At 45.4% G+C, this 17709-nt stretch overlaps 1 protein-coding gene across 4 annotated transcripts in view; it reads left to right on the forward strand.

Annotated features, from left to right (window-relative positions):
• The window catches only part of PRKCE (protein kinase C epsilon), a 525000-nt gene that overhangs the window by 202788 nt on the left and 304503 nt on the right, over window positions 1-17709 (forward strand). For all 4 annotated transcript variants that reach the window (XM_049115863.1, XM_025465791.3, XM_035695928.2 and 1 more), the window contains exon 2: window positions 17106-17169. In XM_049115863.1, the coding sequence (XP_048971820.1) occupies window positions 17106-17169 (64 nt within the window). The remainder of the gene's footprint in view (window positions 1-17105; window positions 17170-17709) is intronic.

Consider the following 17709-nt stretch of genomic DNA (forward strand, 5'->3'; position numbering starts at 1 on the left):
AGGGTTAGCCATGGAACACGGGTCCCCCTGTGCTCGTGAAGTTGAGTACTTACTCCCTCCCTCCATCCCTCTTTTCCTCCCTTCTCCTTCTCTTCCTCCTCTCCGTTTTGTCTCGTGCAGTGTTTCAAACGTGGACAGAGTAGAGTGATGGACTCCCCTATATCTACCACCCAGTTTCAACACTTACCTTGACCGATGACCGATTTCCCACTTGTTTCGTGTTGCTCATCTGTTTTTCAATAAAGGAGCTCCTGGAATTTCTTTTTTTTTTTTTTTTTTTTTTTTACGATTTATCTTAGAGAGAGAGTCAGAGAGAGGCAAGTGGGGGTAGAGGCAGAGGGAGAGAATCTTAAACAGACTCCCTCTGAGCACAGAGCCCGACGTGGGGCTCCATCTCAAGACCCTGAGATCATGACCTGAGCTGAAACCAAGAGTCGGATGCTTAACTGACTGAGCCACCCTGAATCTCTAATAGAGATTTCTCTTCTTTCTTAGGAGTTAAATGGGCCAATGATTCAGGCTGATGTGGAGATCTTCTGAAATCTGCATCCCGGTCAGGAGAAGTAGGGGTGGAGGGGGTTTGGGAAGCGGGGCCTGGGAAGGCCGCAGAGCCTAGGTCCATTGGGAGGCCAGATGGATCCATGAGTAGGAGTACCTTTTCATTTTTCTTTGTAATGGTCTACAGTGCTGCTTATCTTCAGCAAACCTGCCTGCACCAAGGCCCGTTCGTCCCCAGGATTGGACATAGGAATAACGGCGTGTGTAACGGCCACATCAGCGGCAGCTTCCCTGGCCTCGGTTCTAAATCCTCTCACCCCTTCTCTGTGTTGCCTGAGAACACCAGGCTGGACCTGTGGGGACCCTGTGGCTCTCAGCCCAGGGGACGTCTAGGGTAGGGGCTGAGCGACCCACCTCTCGCTGTGGTGTTTTCCTGCGACAGGCCCTGGACTCAGGGTATCTCCCTGCAACCCCCTGCCACTCATTTTGACAGAATTTGAAGTTTGGGTGTTCAGTGGTGGAGGGAGGGACACTCAATCTGTTAGAGCAACAGCAGCAGGCAGACAGGCTTCCCAGAAACAGGAAATGCCTATATGCTAACTACAAGCTTTATTTCTGGTTTTCTACATTTTTTTTCTCTCATCACACTAACCCCACCTTGCAACAAGTGCAGCAAGTAGTTCAGCAGTGCATGAAGTCAGTGTTTAACAGGTTTAATAAAAATGACGTGTGTGTGTGTGTGTGTGTGTGTGTGAGAAAGAGAGAGAGAGAAAGAGAGAGAGAGATTTTTGCTATCTCTTCGGAAGACGCAGAGAAAGCTAAGAAAACTGAGACTTTTATAAGCTACATATCTGTGATGAGTGCTTGGTGTATGCTTGGTGGTAGTGGTTTGGAGGGAAGAAGGAGGTAAGTCAAAGTTGACTCCGCCCAGGGTACTGGAGGTCAGGCATGAGGATCTTTTCAGACATCTGGGCAGGTCTCCTCCTCTTCCCAACCTCTCTGTTAGAGGGCCCCTGGGATTAATTCTCATTTCTCCAGTGTCATGGCTCAAACCACATATCTGCATCCCTTATCCAAAACCCTTAGGGCCAGATTTGTTTAGAGATCACCTTTTTTTTTTCAATTCTAGAAGGTTCATATAGTATATATTCTATGTATTACCAAACACCCCCAGCAGACTATAGGGCTGCCCTTCATGATCAAACAAATAAATATTTCTAGCATAAATGTATAAACATTCACACTAAATGAAATAAATATAAACAATAAATAGCCTTGTGTTGGCCTGGGTCAGGGTTTGTTAAATGATTTTGGCTCAAACTTCAGAAAAAGTTGAATATTTAGAGCCTTCTGGATGTCAGGGTTGTGGGTCAGGGCTGGCCCGTCTGTACCATCTACTGCTAATGACTACCCAACCCAGACCATAGGCCTGGGCCTTTCCCTGTGTGTCTCCAGTTGCCCTTGGCTGTCTCAGACGTGTGTCCAGCCAAGCCTGTCCAAACTCTCCTTCTGGCACCCAGCTCCCCCCTGTCCTGCTCCACTCAGTCTCCTGCTCAGCTGATGGCAGCTCCATGTTTGGCTTAGGCCAAACATCTCCACACTATCCTTGAGTCCTCTTTTTATCTCACACCCGGCACCCAATCCATCAGCAATCTGTTTGGCTCCAGCATCAGAATATCCCAGAATCTGGCCACTCTTCACTACTATTACCTTCGCTTCTGGCCACCATCGTCTTCCACTAGGATGAGGATGACTGCCCCCTAGCCACCCTTCTGCTTCCTTGCCTGTGCCTAAGGTTTATTCTCCACACAGCAGCCAGAGCGACCCTCCCAAGATGTAAGTCACCGTGTGTTACTGCTCTGCTCAGACTCTCCCCTGGCTCCCCATCTCTCTGGGAGCCATAGCCCAAGTACTCACGGCGCTCCACCTCTCTGAGCCCACCTCCAGCTGCCCCACTCTCCTCCCTCTTTTCCGGTCACATCTGCGTCCCCTCCTCTTGGCTGGGCCAAGTTCTGTCCCACCTCTGAACCTTTGCACTGGGTCATCCTTCTGCCTCCTATGCTCCCCCACCTCAGAAATCCACAGGCCTGGTTTCTTCTAGTATCAGGAAGGCCTTTCTCAATGAATTAACGGATACTTCAATACAGTCACCAAACCTAAACTTTGAAAACTGCCTTTCTGCAACCAAGGCATGAAATATTCTAAATGAAAACCAACAAAAATCTTCAACACATTAGAAAAGATCCATTAACCAAAACTAGATTCCAGCTATACCTACTTCGAGCAATAAGCAAAGCATTGACTACTTTGAGGATAGAATTGAATGTTTTAAGCTTTATTTTTCTTTGCTATCTTCAAAAGGCTGAGAGCTTTCTTTATGCTTGTGTAGTGGTTTATATCTTCTGTTTATTTCAAGCCCTGCCCCATGAATTAATTAATGATTGTAGATGGCCCTAGACTGTCCTCACAAAGGAAATTTGAGCTCGTAAAATCTGTCTCCTCGTCTATAACATAATATAAATGTGATATGATTCCTTTCTGTGTCCAAAATAAATGGAGATCTAATATCCAGGATGGGAAACTGTAATTAAAGAACGATTCTGACATTTAGAGCTTGAACAGACAATTTTCAGATCCCCTTTGCTATGTGCTTTAGGAAATATCTTTCCTTCTAGTTCAGATGTTGGTGTGGGCTTCAGCACGCATGTGTCTAATCTGTGTGTCCAGCTACGTTAACCTGTTCATTTTATAAGGCCTGGGGCTTCATTAAGGTGTAGAAAATTAGAACAGAATGTACATGGAGAGTTGTTCATTTTCAGAGACTTGATAGTCTGTGCTTTCATATGTAATTTGTATGTGTAAACCTATATATTCATTTATTTATAAAAAAAATCCAATTTAACATTCATACATGCTCATTAGAGAATATGTTAAGGCAGGGTCCATCCCAGAAAACTGGAAATCATGCCAAACTTCATATTTACATCTTCTTTACCTTTATAATACAAAGTATAGAACTTTTAAAAATTTGATATTTTCCTTCAAAATTCAGTAGAGTCAACTGATGAGTATCCAATGGAGGGAAAATTTTGACTGATTCTGACATGGCCAATAAATTCTATTTTTCTTTTTGCTTGATTTTGTAGCAGCAGCATTTTTTATTTTCATTTTTTTCCTGGTTTCTAGAATGTTGAAGACAAATGGGAGAATATATTCTAAAGAATTCCTGTAGAAGCAAGATGGCCACACAGCATAGCTAGGTGATAGGCACTGAATGGGCATGTCATAGCAAAAATGTTTGCTAACCAAACATTGATGGACAAAGTCTAGGTTGTTATGAAAGTCTGTTACATGAAGGGTAGTTTGAAGGCAACAGTGTGTCAAGTGTAAAAATGTAGACTGCATCACCTTCCAGAAACAGAGGAATACCCTTATGTAGAGAAGGAGGTTTAATCAAAGAAAAGGATTTTTAGTCTAGTGTGTTCTATTTGATTGAGCTATGGAACGTTTTCCTTAATATGTTCATATTGTATCTAATTAAGAATATGCTTGGTTGAGGGGCACCTGGGTGGTTGGTTGGGCATCTGACTCTTGATTTTGGCTCAGGACATGATCTCAGGGTCATGAGATTGAGCCCTGGGTCAGGCTTCACATTGGGTATGGAGTCTGCTTAAGATTCTCTCTCTTCCTCTTCCTCTCCCTCCTCCAGCTTGTTAATTTTTTTTTCTCTCTCTCTCAAACTCTCAAAAAAAAAAAAAAAGAATATGCCTAGTTGATTAGTATTGAGTAGTACTATTACTACTTGACCATAAAACTATACTTTAAAAATATGTAAATTTAATGTGTCTCATTTTTAACTTGCACCTTAGCTATAGACTGAAAATCAGGGTAAATGACTTTCTTTCTTTTCTTTTCCTTGCCTTGCCTTGCCTTTCCCTTCCTTCCTTTCTTTCTTTTTTGGCTGTGGGTGGGTAATTTACTCAAGTGCCTGAATGGATTGTTTAACCTCACTATGCTTCAGTTTCCTTACCTGTAAATGAGGGGATTGAGCTCCGTAATATTCTTCAAGCAACAACAAATTTACTATTTGATTTTTTTTCATCACAGAAATTATAATGGGACTAGAAGAAAAATAAGATGTTTAGAAAAGTATAGATATGCACAAAGAAAAAACTCACACATTATTCCACTCTCCCCCAGATAATCTTTTTTTTCCCTTTGTGTATATACCCAGCCATACACATTTTGTTTTTGTTTTATAAAATTGTACCATAGAATACATATTCCTTTATCATCTTATTTTTTCTTTCACTTAATACCATATTTTGCATATCTTTTCATGTCATTGAATATAATTCAGCAAGATCTTTTTTCATGGTGGCATGGTATCTAATGATTTGAATATGCCACAATTTATTTAAATAGTTTGCTATTGTTAAACAATTAGTTTCTAATTTTATACTCTTAAAAAGTGCTGTAATGATCATCCTTGTTATTAAATTGTTTTGCACATGTGTGATTTGGGATAAATTCCCAGAAGTGGAATTGCTAGGTCAAAGGATTTTTGTTATATAATGCCAAACCCTTCTCTACAAATTCTGTGCCAGTTTACACTTCATCAGCAGTGTATAAGAATGTTTGCTTCTCTTCTACTCTCATCAGCACTGGATTATATCATTCAAGATGATATTTTTTTTAGATTTTCCATTCAAGGTAGTCTTGAAGCAAATATGTTTGTTTCTTTGCCTCTCTAAGACCCCATCTAAATAATAGAAAAAGAAAAAAGTGGAGGGATAAAATTCTGTAGAACTAAGCAGAAAAAAGTTTCATCAGATTATTTCAGTGAATCTCTGGGGATGAAAGTAGAGAGCAGGGTGGCAATTGGTGGAACAGAATAGCGGTATTGAAGGGTCATAGCCTGGAACATATGCAGAGGATGCTGGAGCCTCACCTGTTGTCAGCTGTTCTGCAGAATCTGAAAGGGGCTCCCAGTTTGGAGACTATAGTTACCCCATGGAAAAGACGTGAGATGTGCAGCTGAAAATGTGACCATCTATAGGTCAGTATGTGGAACTGTGTACTCCCTACTCTCACTACAGAAGGACCTGATCTGACTCCCATAGTAAAAACAAACAAACAAAAAAAAACAAAAACAAAACAAAACAAAAAAAAAATCCTTTTAAAAGTAAATGTTGTAATGCTTTGGGGGAGAACTGGCAACGCTGATGTGGGGAATCCCCAGCTATAATGGCCAGCTCCCATTCTCTAATCCTATGACAGTTGGACTGATATCCACAGAAATATGTTGCATCCATAAAGCTAAATAAGCAAATAAGTCAAATTTTTTAAAAGGAAGCTGTGAGAAAAGAGAAATAGGAAGGCATTTCTGGAAACACAACATATTGTCAGAAATAAAAGTTCAGATAAGAATTGTAAAATAAAGGCAAGAAAGTCTAGAATATGGACTAAAGATAAAAGAAAAGGAAATATGTATAATACATAGTATATGACTTAGGGATCAATCTGAATTCAGGTCCAACATCTGAATACTAGGTGTTTCATAAAAAAAATGAATTGGGCAGCCTGGGTGGCTCAGTGCTTTAGTGCCGCCTTCAGCCCAGGGCCTGATCCTGGAGGCCCGGGATCAAGTCCCACATTGGGCTCCCTGTGAGGACCCTGCTTCTCTCTCTGCCTGTGTCTCTGCCTCTCTCTCTGCCTGTGTCTCTGCCTCTCTCTCTGTGTCTCTCATGAATAAATAAATAAAATCTTAAAAAAAAAGAAAGAAAATGAAGAGGACAACAGCGAAGAACAAAACAGAAGAAGAGCCTCTTCCATAAGTTGAGTTTCAGTGCAATGAATCAGAAAAGGATAGCCTGAGACATATCACTGTGAGAGAGTTCACAGCACTAAGGTAAAATAGATCCTAGAACTTTCAGAGAGTGAAAACAAAACAAAGTCACCTACTAAACAACAGCTATGAAACTGACATGAGATCCATTGGCAATATTTATGTTAGAAAAAGAAAGTTCTGATAATGATTTTTTTCCGCCTAGAATTCTATATCCAGCCAAACTATCAATCATGTGTGAGGACAGGCACATCTTAGCTGGCTTTCTATGCACTCTTAATCAATATTTCAATCAGAACTTGATTTCAATGAGTAGTTTGCTGGTAAAAGCAAGAGAATAACCCAGAACAAAGAAGATGATGGATTCCAGCAACAGCAGCTGCATCCAGCAGAGCAGTGAAAAGAAGTCATAGCACTATAGCTGTGCAGCAGACCAGAGAGCAGTCAGTCCAGTAGGAAGGAGGATAGTGGGAGTTTCTAGAAGAGCAAACCCCAAGAGAAAGGGACCCAGGGAAAACTTGATCAGAGAAAAGCAATTGACTGAGTGGGAAACAAAATCCATTTAAATTTGAGTGGCATGTGGGTTGTCACATTGGACCCATGGAAGAAAAATTATATGTAATGCCATTTAAAAGTTAGAATAAATAAACACTATCATTCTGTTTTCAGATTTTTGGAATAACATATATGGAAAACATGGGCCTCAATTACAATTAGAGAACAGAACATCAGTGTTGTCAACACTGATGGTCTAACAGGAAAGACACAGAGATGGGGATGGCAGTGGATGGAAGAAGTAGTCAGAGGGTAGGGAGGCTGGAAGTACTGTCCTCTAGTTATAATGTGGGAGGGGGGTGTCAAGGAATATGTCTATAGTCAATGAAACAAGAAATTGACATTTTAGATTGCTTTTTTGCAGTTGCAGACAATAGAGAAGGAACTGAGACTTGTGATGTATATTTTGTGGAGAGAGATGGTGAGTGCACTAAATCCTCATCGATCACAGCAGCAAGGCAAAAGAGAATGTCTAAAATAAGAAATCAGGAAATTGAGGTACAAGCATCTTATTTAGGGACATGGCATTGAACACCAGCAAAACCCGAATAGAAATTGTTAAAATTGGCTCCCCTTGGGGAATAATGGGGCAGGGGACTGTCACTTCTAAGTTCACATGTAACTTTTTTATTTTTAAAAACTGAACATATCATGATACTTAATTTTATTTATATTTTAATAAACAAATAACACAAAAATACATAGCCCCAAAGCAACGTTGGTTCATTTGATAGGGAAAAGAAAATTTTTAAAAATCTTACCCCTTAATTTGTATTTCTTTTGGTTATTTTAACCAAGTGATTTCCAAGTGGCTTATGACTCTTAAATTTCATGCTTCTGGGATTTTTATAAAATGCAACAGGAGCATTGGGGCCAGAATTGGAGAGCTCCGTTTTCATCCAGACTTCTTATCCTCAAGCTGTGAGAATGTGGGCAGGTTACTTAAAATCCCTAAGCCTCAGGTTTTCCTCCTTGAAACAATTAAGAAGAAGGATATTGCCTCCTTCACACAGATAATCTGTGAAAAGTGCTCAATAAAGGATGATTGTTAGGGTTGTTATGATTATTGTGAACAAAACAGCCTCTCTTGAGCTCGAAAGTGACGAGTAATAATTACACAACTTAGATTTTGAAGGGAGTCAAGAACTGACCATCTTTGTGAGCAGCCATCGGTAAAAGGTTCTGCTGGGTTGTCACGTTACGGAGATGGAGAAGTTCCTGATTTGAAGATAATTTTTCTGGTGGCACTATCCTGAGCTCCTTACCCAGCTTGCCTTTGTCCTACATGGATCCATTCAGTCTCTAGTGATTACCTGCCTGTGCCCAGCCCTGGAGCAAGAACAGCAGAACCCCCCAAAAGGAGCACGTGGCTCACAGTCTGGGCAGGAAGTAACAATACTGGCCCAACACCTCACATTTATAGGCTGCTAGCTGTGTGCCAGGCACAGCTCCAAGTGCTACACCATGTCATTTGATCCTCCCCACACCATGAGGCAGGTGCCACTGATGTTCTCAATTTATAGACGAGGAAATTGAAGCAAGGGCCACGCAGCTTATAACAGGCAGAACTGGGATTTGAACCTGGGTGGGCTAGCTTTCAAGCCTTTACTCTCAATCACTACCATGTATTGGCTTCGTGTAACAAATAGGAAATGTTGAATATAACACATACATACAAATGCACCCAAAGACCGAGACCATTGCAAAGCAAAATGCAAAAAAAGCACAGATTGGTGGTAGGGTATTTTTCACTTAAGAACACTGGGGGTAGGTGCCTACATTTCCTGCTGTTTGCACGCACCATCTCCCCTTGGGATGCACAATCACGCACTGCCATTTCCCTAAAGGAAGATAGAAAATCTATACTGTTCCCAGATGAAGCTGTGTAAGCCATTCCACACTCTTGATGTTAGATTTGGCACCTCTGGATATTTTCTCAGTGCAAGAGAGTGTTTGTGTACACATAGATTTATTTGTTTTAAGCCACCTCTGTCTTCAGAGGGAGCCAGCTCTCTGGGTCTATTTCTGAGCCTGTTGAAAAGAGGAAGCAAGGGGCATCTGGGTGGCTCAATCAGTTAAGAGTCTGCCTTCAGCTCAGGTCATGGTCTCAGGGTCCTGGAATCAAGCCCTGAGTCAGGCTCCTTGACCAGTGAGGAGTCTGCTACTCCCTCTCTCTCCCTCTGCCCCACCCCCTGCCACCCTACTCGTGTTCTCTATATCTCTCAAATAAATTAGATTAAATTAAAAAGAGGAAGAAGGTACTAACTTGAGTTTACTCGATTTGTGGCCTTGGAGGGCTAGAATCTATAACATAGGCCTCCAGTCCAGTCAACCAGTCAACAGGACTTCCACATGGAAATGATGGCTGCTGCTTGGTTGGTCCCCATGACCTGGTCACAGAGGATGGGAAAGCAATGTTAGCCAGTTTCAAGGGGCGTTTTATTTAAGATGAAGCTGGCAACTGAAGCAAGCTGCTCTCTGGGGGATTGGAGGTTAGAAATAGCTAGAGAAAAAGATACTGACTTAAGTTTTGTAACGAGTTAACCCAAGAACATGATTTTAAAAAAACCAAAGGGTTTAAAGAGCTTACGTGAAGAATAAGCCTCTTCCTGATTTCTGGTCCCCCAGTCCTGTAGTTTCCATCTGTTGGGGCAACCCCTGTTTTCTGTTGATTAAGACTTCTTCTGGAGATAATCTGTGTGGAACAAATGTGAGAGTGTGGGTAGGAGTGTGGGTGTGGGGGGGTTTATTCACACAGTAACCTTGAATCATAAACACATCGCACCTTGCTTCCCCCCGCCCTTTAATATATCCCAGAGATCGCTTCATATCAGTCAGTACATTTCAATCTTTCCATTCTTTTTTTAGGGCTTGCCTAGTGATCTACCACACGATGTACCATATTTTATTAAGCAGTTCCTTCTCCATGGATATTTAGGTCCTCAAGGTCCTCAAGGTCATTAAAAGTTCTTCTAGAGCATTTGGTCTAATTGTCTTGACATACACGCACACACAGACAGACTTAAATTAAGTTAGCAGGCTCTTAAACCTACATTTTGGATGTGTTTTTCTTGCTATTATTGTATTTTGATCACAGAAGACAGAAGAAGGTGGCTGTGCCTGTGAGTGTGTTTTGCACACGTGGGTGGATGTGTGAATGTGTGTGCCTACACAGGTAGGTGTACATTATGTTGTGTGACAGATGTACTCGAAAAACTCTGAATGAACCCTTTTATTTTTAAAACTGGAATATGAAATTTTAAATGCCCTGAGGGTGGGAAGATGATTTGTTATTAAAGGAAACTTGTAGAGGAATCCTTCTGTGAAATGAAATGATGGCTTCTTTTTTCCCTTTTAAAAAAACTACTTCATTGAGGTATAATTTACAGACAATAAAGTGCATTCATTTTAAATGTTTGGCTTGATGCAGTTTGACAAATGTGCGTGTTCATGTAACCACCGCCCCAGTCAAGATACAGGAAACCTCCCCCATGCCCAAAAGGGTCCTCTGCGCTCCTTTGCATTCACTTCCCACCTTCATCTCCAGGAGATCACGAATATGCCTTTTGTCACTCTAGATTGGTTTTGCCTGTTCTAGAACATCACAGAAGTGGAATCACACATTACACGCGCTTTTATGTTTGGCTTCTTTCTCATAGCATCCATTTTGTTGCATAGATCAGTAGCTCATCCTTTATGGCCAAGCGAAATTCCATCAGAGGCATGCAGCATGGTTTGCTTTTTCCTTTACCTATTGTCGGGCATGTGGGTTGTTCCCAACCCTTAGTGGTTATGAATGAAGCTGGTAGGAGCATTTGTGTGCAGGTTGCTGGCTTCCCAGGCGAATCATCTCCATAATTCAGTTGTGCAGACTCACTTTCAAGTCAGGCCATTCATCCATTGAGCCACCTTGTACAGGACGTATTGGTCAGGCCGGACGCTGCCCTGCAGGGATGTACGCTAGGGCCTGCAGGGTGTCTGCACGGCCAGGGAGAGTGTTTGAGAAGGAAGCAATCCTCGTCTCCCCTTATTTTATGCAAGTAAGTGCTCCCTCCTGGATGCCTTGAAATGCTTCACCACATGGGCGCCCTGGGTTTCAAGCCCTGCGCTCTACCAATAGGGTCAGTAGCAAACTCCTCCTCAGATGAGGTCTTTCGTGGCTGCCAGCTTCGGAGTCCGCCCCCAGCAGCTGCCCGAGACCTGGCCAGCACAGTGCCTCGTTGTCGCGGGTTTCCCAAGGCAGGAGCGAGGAGGACGCCTGGTGTGGGAAGGTCCCCTGCTCGGTGTGACATGCCTCTCCCATGCTGGGCGCCTCAGGGGACTGCGGTGTGACTGTGGTTCCTCCAGGGGACAATGGCCAGCAAAAAGGGGGTGTGCGGGACACCTGCTTTGGGAAGGAACTGTGGTGTTTCTCTCTTTTTTAAGATTTTATTTATTTATTCATGAGAGACACAGAGAGAGAGGCAGAGACACAGGCAGAGGGAGAAGCAGGCTCCATGCAGGGAGCCCGACGTGGGACTCGATCCCGGGTCTCCAGGGTCACACCCTGAGCCGAAGGTAGCCAGCCGCTCAGCCACTGAGCCCCCCAGGTGCCCTGTGTTAATCTCTTGAAGGTTCCCCCACCCCCTACCCCTTCTCTCCTCCTCTCCCCCCTCCCTCTTCCTGTCCCCCCCTCCTCCAGGTAGAAAAGAAACAGCCTATTATCTAAGGCTTAATTGGAGCAACCTGGGCAGTGTCAGCCTCTCTTCCCCCTTCTCATCCTTTCTGGATTCATCTTCTGATCCACTCCCTACCTCTTAGCTCCTTTCAAGCCCCCGGGTGCCTGACAACAGAGGGAAAAGGAAGGGAAACCCCAATTGGGCATGTGTGACCTTTGCAGGCTGTTCCAAGGAAAGGTTCACCTAGAGGTCCCTGGTGGAAGTCGAGCCTGTGCTTAGGAGGAAGCTCGACTGTGAGTTTCTTACCGCCTCTGCCTTGGACTCGATCACCCCCACAACATGGGCGTGAGGACACGGGTGGGTCCCAGGGATGTGCACAGCGGCACTGCCTCCGTGGGCTGCCCAGTGCCGGGGCGTCGGGAGGACTTCCCAGACGACGGGTGAGGTGTGTGTGTGTGTGGGGGGGGGAGGGTCTGGTGGACCGAGAGGCAGGAGATGAGGACTTCAGGCTGTCCAGCTCTAGGGCACCCATTTTGCAGGGCTCCCCGGTGAGCGGCACCCCCGTGCCCCCCTGGCCGTGCTATACTGGCCACTTACCTTCCGTAAGCCCAGCTTTCTGACACATACAGTGGTGCTCATCATACTTGTGATCAAAGTTGTTGAGTTGAGGAGTTGTGAAGTTGAGTACGTGAAATGCTGCGTGCAAAGTGTTTGTGAAGTCAGGCACCACCCAGAGAAGTACCTGTGATACTTTTGTGCCTTTCAGAGATGGCTTTTTCATGGGGGTTTCTATGGATTGGGCTCCTTCCCCCATTGAACTCTGGGAGCTGGGGAGCAGGGAAGGTGCTGAGGCATTGCTCTGCCTGAGCATGCTCATGCTCTGAGACGGAGCATGAGCATACAGAGAGCGCGAGGCCTACAGGAAGGAGAGGCCTGGCTCTGGATTGTCACAGAAGGCTTCTGGAGCTGGTCAAGGCTTGACAACCAGAGCTTCCGCACACTCACCTGTCCTGTATGCTCCAGGGAACCTTCAGTGGGAATTCGGCTTAAAACTCTCAGAGCTCCAGTTTTTCCAACCAAAAAGTAGGGAGTATTGCTGGCCTAATGGTAGATTAAATAAGATAATGCAGACAAAGCACCAGGCACAGCATCTGAGGCACAGCAGGCACTTGAACACTGTGGGGCCACCCTCCCCATCTCCTTCCCTCATGACCCTCTGATGACCAGGGCTATAGTCTGCTTTGCCCCTGGGCTTCCAAGGGCTGGGCATGAAACCCTCACCACAGTGCTTTATCCAATATTCCTAACTCTGCAAAGTCATCAGACGTCTTGGAATAATGTGGAATAATATCAACTTTGGGCCAGAAAATGCCTTTTTTGTTGGGGAAAAGCTTGACAGAGTGGAAGGGACATTGGACTGAGTTGCACATTTGAAGACTTGGCTTTTTAAAAACAATAGCACCAGCAGTTACTGAGGCTTTTGTGCCAGGCACCACGCTGAGCGCCTGACATAGATGATGTCAGTTAACATCAGGAGAGCCCAAATGTCACAGGGCCTGTTATTAGCTCCATTTCACGGAGAAGCATTCTGAGGCTCAGAGACGGTGGTCGCTTGCTTCAGGCCACAGAGCCAGTAGGTTCACACATCAATCACCACCACGTACCGAGGACCTCCTGAGTGCCAAGTGCTTTGCGAGGGGGTCTCGTGGAATGTTTACAACAACCCATTTCACAGATGATGAGGCTTGAGGCCGCGACTCAGGGAAGGTAAAAAAAAATAATTGCCTGAGCTGAGATTCAGTGCTGATCTGACTCCAATGGCTGTGTTTGTCTTCCTCACTGTTTTACTGCCTTGCTCCTGGCCTCAGCTGGAGGGGGAGCCAAAGGCACTAGAGGTGTAAAGAAAACATAGTCAGAGATAATAGAGATAGTGGCTGTGAAGACTCATCAAGTAAAGGTATGAGTTTTAAGGAGATTTGATAAATAGGTTCGCATCAGGGATAATTCGGAGGAACCCTGAGTGCATGAGAAAGAGCTTAGAACCCACCCTGGGAATGGCTGGGAGGAGGGAGGAGGCCTGCTTTTATGTAGTGCCAGCTGCCTGGTGGTGATGGCAACTGAGAGCTCGCAGGGGTTGTGCAGGGCTGGGCACCTACGCCGCTTCATTATCTGGGCCAGGTAATTGTGAGCCGAATTTGTGATTAAATTAATTGGACCACAAAGTTGCACCACACTGCACCACGTTTTGTACCTGATAACCCTCCAGTCATCTGCCTTGAAGTCCTGCCGCCCTACACGGGTGCTCAGCGCCTCCTCACTGGGCCGGCTGGGGCTCCGCCAGCACTCTGTGGCCATCTGCCCAGGCTGCAAAGCTCTTTGTTGCTTTTGGCATGTTTAAAAGCTTAATTTCTATTTTTCTGTTTGGAAATCCAGTTCATCGGCATTGAGGCAGCAGTGAGTGCTAAAATGGATTCTGATTGCTATCTTGAACGTTAATATCCTAATACATTTTATCGTCAATGACCTGCCCCCCCCCCGCCAGAGCCCCGGCCACAATACTCACTCCCCTTTTGCAAAGAGAGGCAGGCTGCTTGCCTTCAAACAGGCCTCCCAGCCCATCTCATTCTCTGCTCTCTCCCTCCCTGCTTTGCACAGATAGCATTGTGCTTTGCCAATGAAGCCCGCAGTCGTGGGAAATCTCTGAGTTGGAGGTTATGAGAAATTGTTTCATTTAGCCGGCAGGGTTTAATAGAGATGATCTAATCTCTAAAAGGCATACATTATTTAAATTCCATGCTCTCGGACAAGAGGACCCCTGATATTTGTGGCAGGGACAGGATTTGGGTTTGGCTCTGTTCAGTAGAGCTGACTGTTGGTTTTCCTGTTTGTAATTTAGTGCAGGGGCTGGGTTATGCCTGTGGCCGTGGGAGGGGGTGGGGATTCCTAGCGGTGAGGGTGCCGGAGAACATTCTCTTTAGACAGAAACGTAAAATCACAGATCCTTGGGGGCAGAAGGATGGGGAGAGTCATCTCATGACATCACCAGTTTGTTATTGGGTTCCCATCTGGGTCCCAAGCTCCAAGGTTCCCAAGTCAGGTCAGTGGCCCTGTGGGGGGAACCTGAGAGCACTCTGCAGAGGCGCCTGGGTGGCTCAGGGGGGCAAGGGTCCGACTCTTGATTTCCGCTCAGGTCATGACCTCAGGGTGAGGTCGAGCGGTATTGGGCTCCGTGCTGGGTGTGGGGCCTGCTTGAGATTCTCCCTCTCTCTCTCTCCCCTCTGCCCCTCTTCTCCCCCAACCAAAAAGAGAACTCTGCATTCCCTCACTCCCTGCCCCGGCAGAGTACCTGCAGTGTCATCAGGGAACTAAAATTTTGAGAGAAATCTTAAACACTCTCAACCACTAAAAAGATTGGGCGTGGAAATACAGTGGGTCTCGTGACTGTCCTGGGGAACCTGGACGGTGAGTGTCATGAGATGCTGGGGGAGGCACCTGGAGAAAATCAGTCCCAAGTGAGTTTTTTTTTTTTTTTTCTTAGAGCTAGAATGTGGCAATCCCCCTCCCACCTCATTTGCATGTCATGTTAGTACAGATCACAGGCCTGCCTGCCTTGCTGGAGATGGGGCCTTGGAGGAGCAAATGACCCCAGAATAGGCTTTCAGAGCTCTTTTTTTTTTTTTTTTTTTAAGATTGTATTTATTTATTTATTTATTCATGAGAGATACATAAAGGCAGAGATGTAGGCAGAGGGAGAGGCAGGCTCCCTGTGGGGAGCCTGATGTGGGACTCGATCCCAGCACCCTGGGATCACACCCTGAGCCCAAGGCAGATGCTCAACCACTGAGCCTCCCAGGTGTCCCAGCTCTCATAGTTCTGAACATAAAGTCTTTTCCCCTCCACGAAGGTTTATTGGGTGTCTCCTGACTAATGGACAGTGAGGTGAGCTCTGGGTTTACAAATATAATTCTCATCATCTCTGCCTAGCAGAGGAGATACACATGGACAATGTATTATAGTTTATGAGGAGCCATGGTTCAGATATACATGAGGACCGTAAGGAGCACAAATGAAGGGATAATTAATTCTGACTGGGAATACTTGGGAAGGCTTCAGAGAGGAGGTGATAATTGACCTCAAGCTTGAGTGAGAAGGACGTGTTCACCAGACTGACCCTTCCTAAGTGGTGCTGGCTGAATGTGTGTGCCTGTGCTCCGCTGGGACAATGAGAAGGATAAGGAGGGGTATGGTTCCTGCCCTCAAGAAACTCACAGCTTGCTGGGGAGACCAGCCTGGCACGTAGAAGCTAATTAAAGCTCTGCATAGACAGATGGAATTGTGGAGGCGAGGATAGGCCACCGAGGGTACTTGGTGATCCAGGGTTTCCAGAGTTACTACTCTCTCGTGGACAACACAGTTGCTGTAGGGATAGTTCAGACCCTGCAGAGACGTCAACTTTATGAGGCCCAGCCGTTCTGGCTTTTCTGATCAGCCTGGTTCTGTATAGAAGCAGCTAGTTGGACTTGGAGGTGAGCTGGGAGCAAGTGAGGGTGGGTGGAGAAGGTTGATGATAAGAATTTGGTGGTGTTGGCTCACTCTTTACAGCCCCCGTATGATCTGGGGTTTGCAAAACATGTGCCGACACACCACCTGAGCACAGGCACCCCTCAGTGTCCCATGAGCACTGCACACATTCCCAGCCTTTGCTTATGCTGGGTCTTCCACCTTAAATGACTCCCCTCTCTTGTCTTCGTGAAGTCTTCCCAGATTTGCCCTTCTAGGGATTTCAGACTCACCAGGTACTTTATCAGCGATCCTCTGCCACTCATCATGAAGTTGGGTTCAGCATTGTTCTCTGTTTTTCAACTCCCCAGCGAGACTGTAAACACCTTCGGAGTGTGAATAGCATCTTATGCTTTTCTTTCCTCCCCTGTGAGCAATTTGTGTAGTCTAAGGAACATGGGTTTCTTTAGACAGTCTTATCATTGAATCTCAGCATTGCCACTTACCCCCCAATTTTGAACTCAGCTTCCTTTTCTGTAAAATGGCAAAACCCAGGGCTTCTCAGCGTTGACACTGTTGGCATCCCAGGGCTGGATAATTCTTCATTGTGGGGACCATCCTGTCTCCACTGTAGGATGCTTAACAGAATCCCTAGCTTCCACCCATGAGATGCCAGTGGCAGCCCTCCGTTTCCAGTCATGACGATCAAGAACTCCTCTAGATATTTTTTGTGTCCCAGAAAGGTTCCCCATGTGCAGGTGCTCCCCTGTGCCAGGTTTTCCTTGCAGTTGAGAACTACTGGGATGACAGTACCTATTGGGTCGGTCTCAGACCTCGTAGTGCTACATCCAGAACATACTAGACATTCCATAAATGCCCTTTCCCTTGCATTCCTGATTCCCCCGGCACCTGACATACTACACAGGTTGATGGATTGGACGGAGCTGTGACTCTAGGTTATAGCAGTTTGGGGTGGAAAACTCATGGGACTCTTGGGTTGCCCCCACCATGCACTAACAGAGCCACTGTCATTTTCTTAATTGCAGATTGATCTGGAGCCAGAAGGAAGAGTGTATGTGATCATTGATCTATCGGGGTCGTCGGGTGAAGGTAGGACAATGTGACCTCTCCTCATTGCTCTCTTCCATTGACCCTTTGTCTTTTGGTGTCTCTCTTCCCTCTTGGGCTGGAACATCTTGCCGTGACATTTAATTAATTGGCACACTTGAAAGGAAAAGGTTATTTTGAAGATGCTTACGCCTGTGTACCAAAAAGGACCAGCCATCTGTTAACTTTGGTGGAGCAGAGGGAGGATTTTTGCCTTACCGGGCGAGGCCAATAGAGCAGGCGTTCTTGCACGCCGGTGCACACGGTGGGCTTCAGCGGAGCGGCAGCCTCTCCCGGGAGGCTCGCGTGGGGTGCGTGTGAGTGCGGCGGGAAGGAAGTCAAACCAGTTGGTCTAACGGTATTCAGAAATGAAACAAATAAGGTGTCAAATTTCAGAATCTTATTTTTTTTTAGAGCTTTTATAGAAGTGTTACTTCTTTTTACAGTTACCCACTCAGGCAAAAGCACTGCTTCTGGGGAGAGATAATGGGGTGAGGGAATGTCTGCTCCCCACTGGCTGATGAGACAGGGTATAACTGTTCT

Source organism: Canis lupus, chromosome 10 (assembly GCF_003254725.2).
Source record: "Canis lupus dingo isolate Sandy chromosome 10, ASM325472v2, whole genome shotgun sequence".
NCBI lineage: Eukaryota > Metazoa > Chordata > Mammalia > Carnivora > Canidae > Canis > Canis lupus.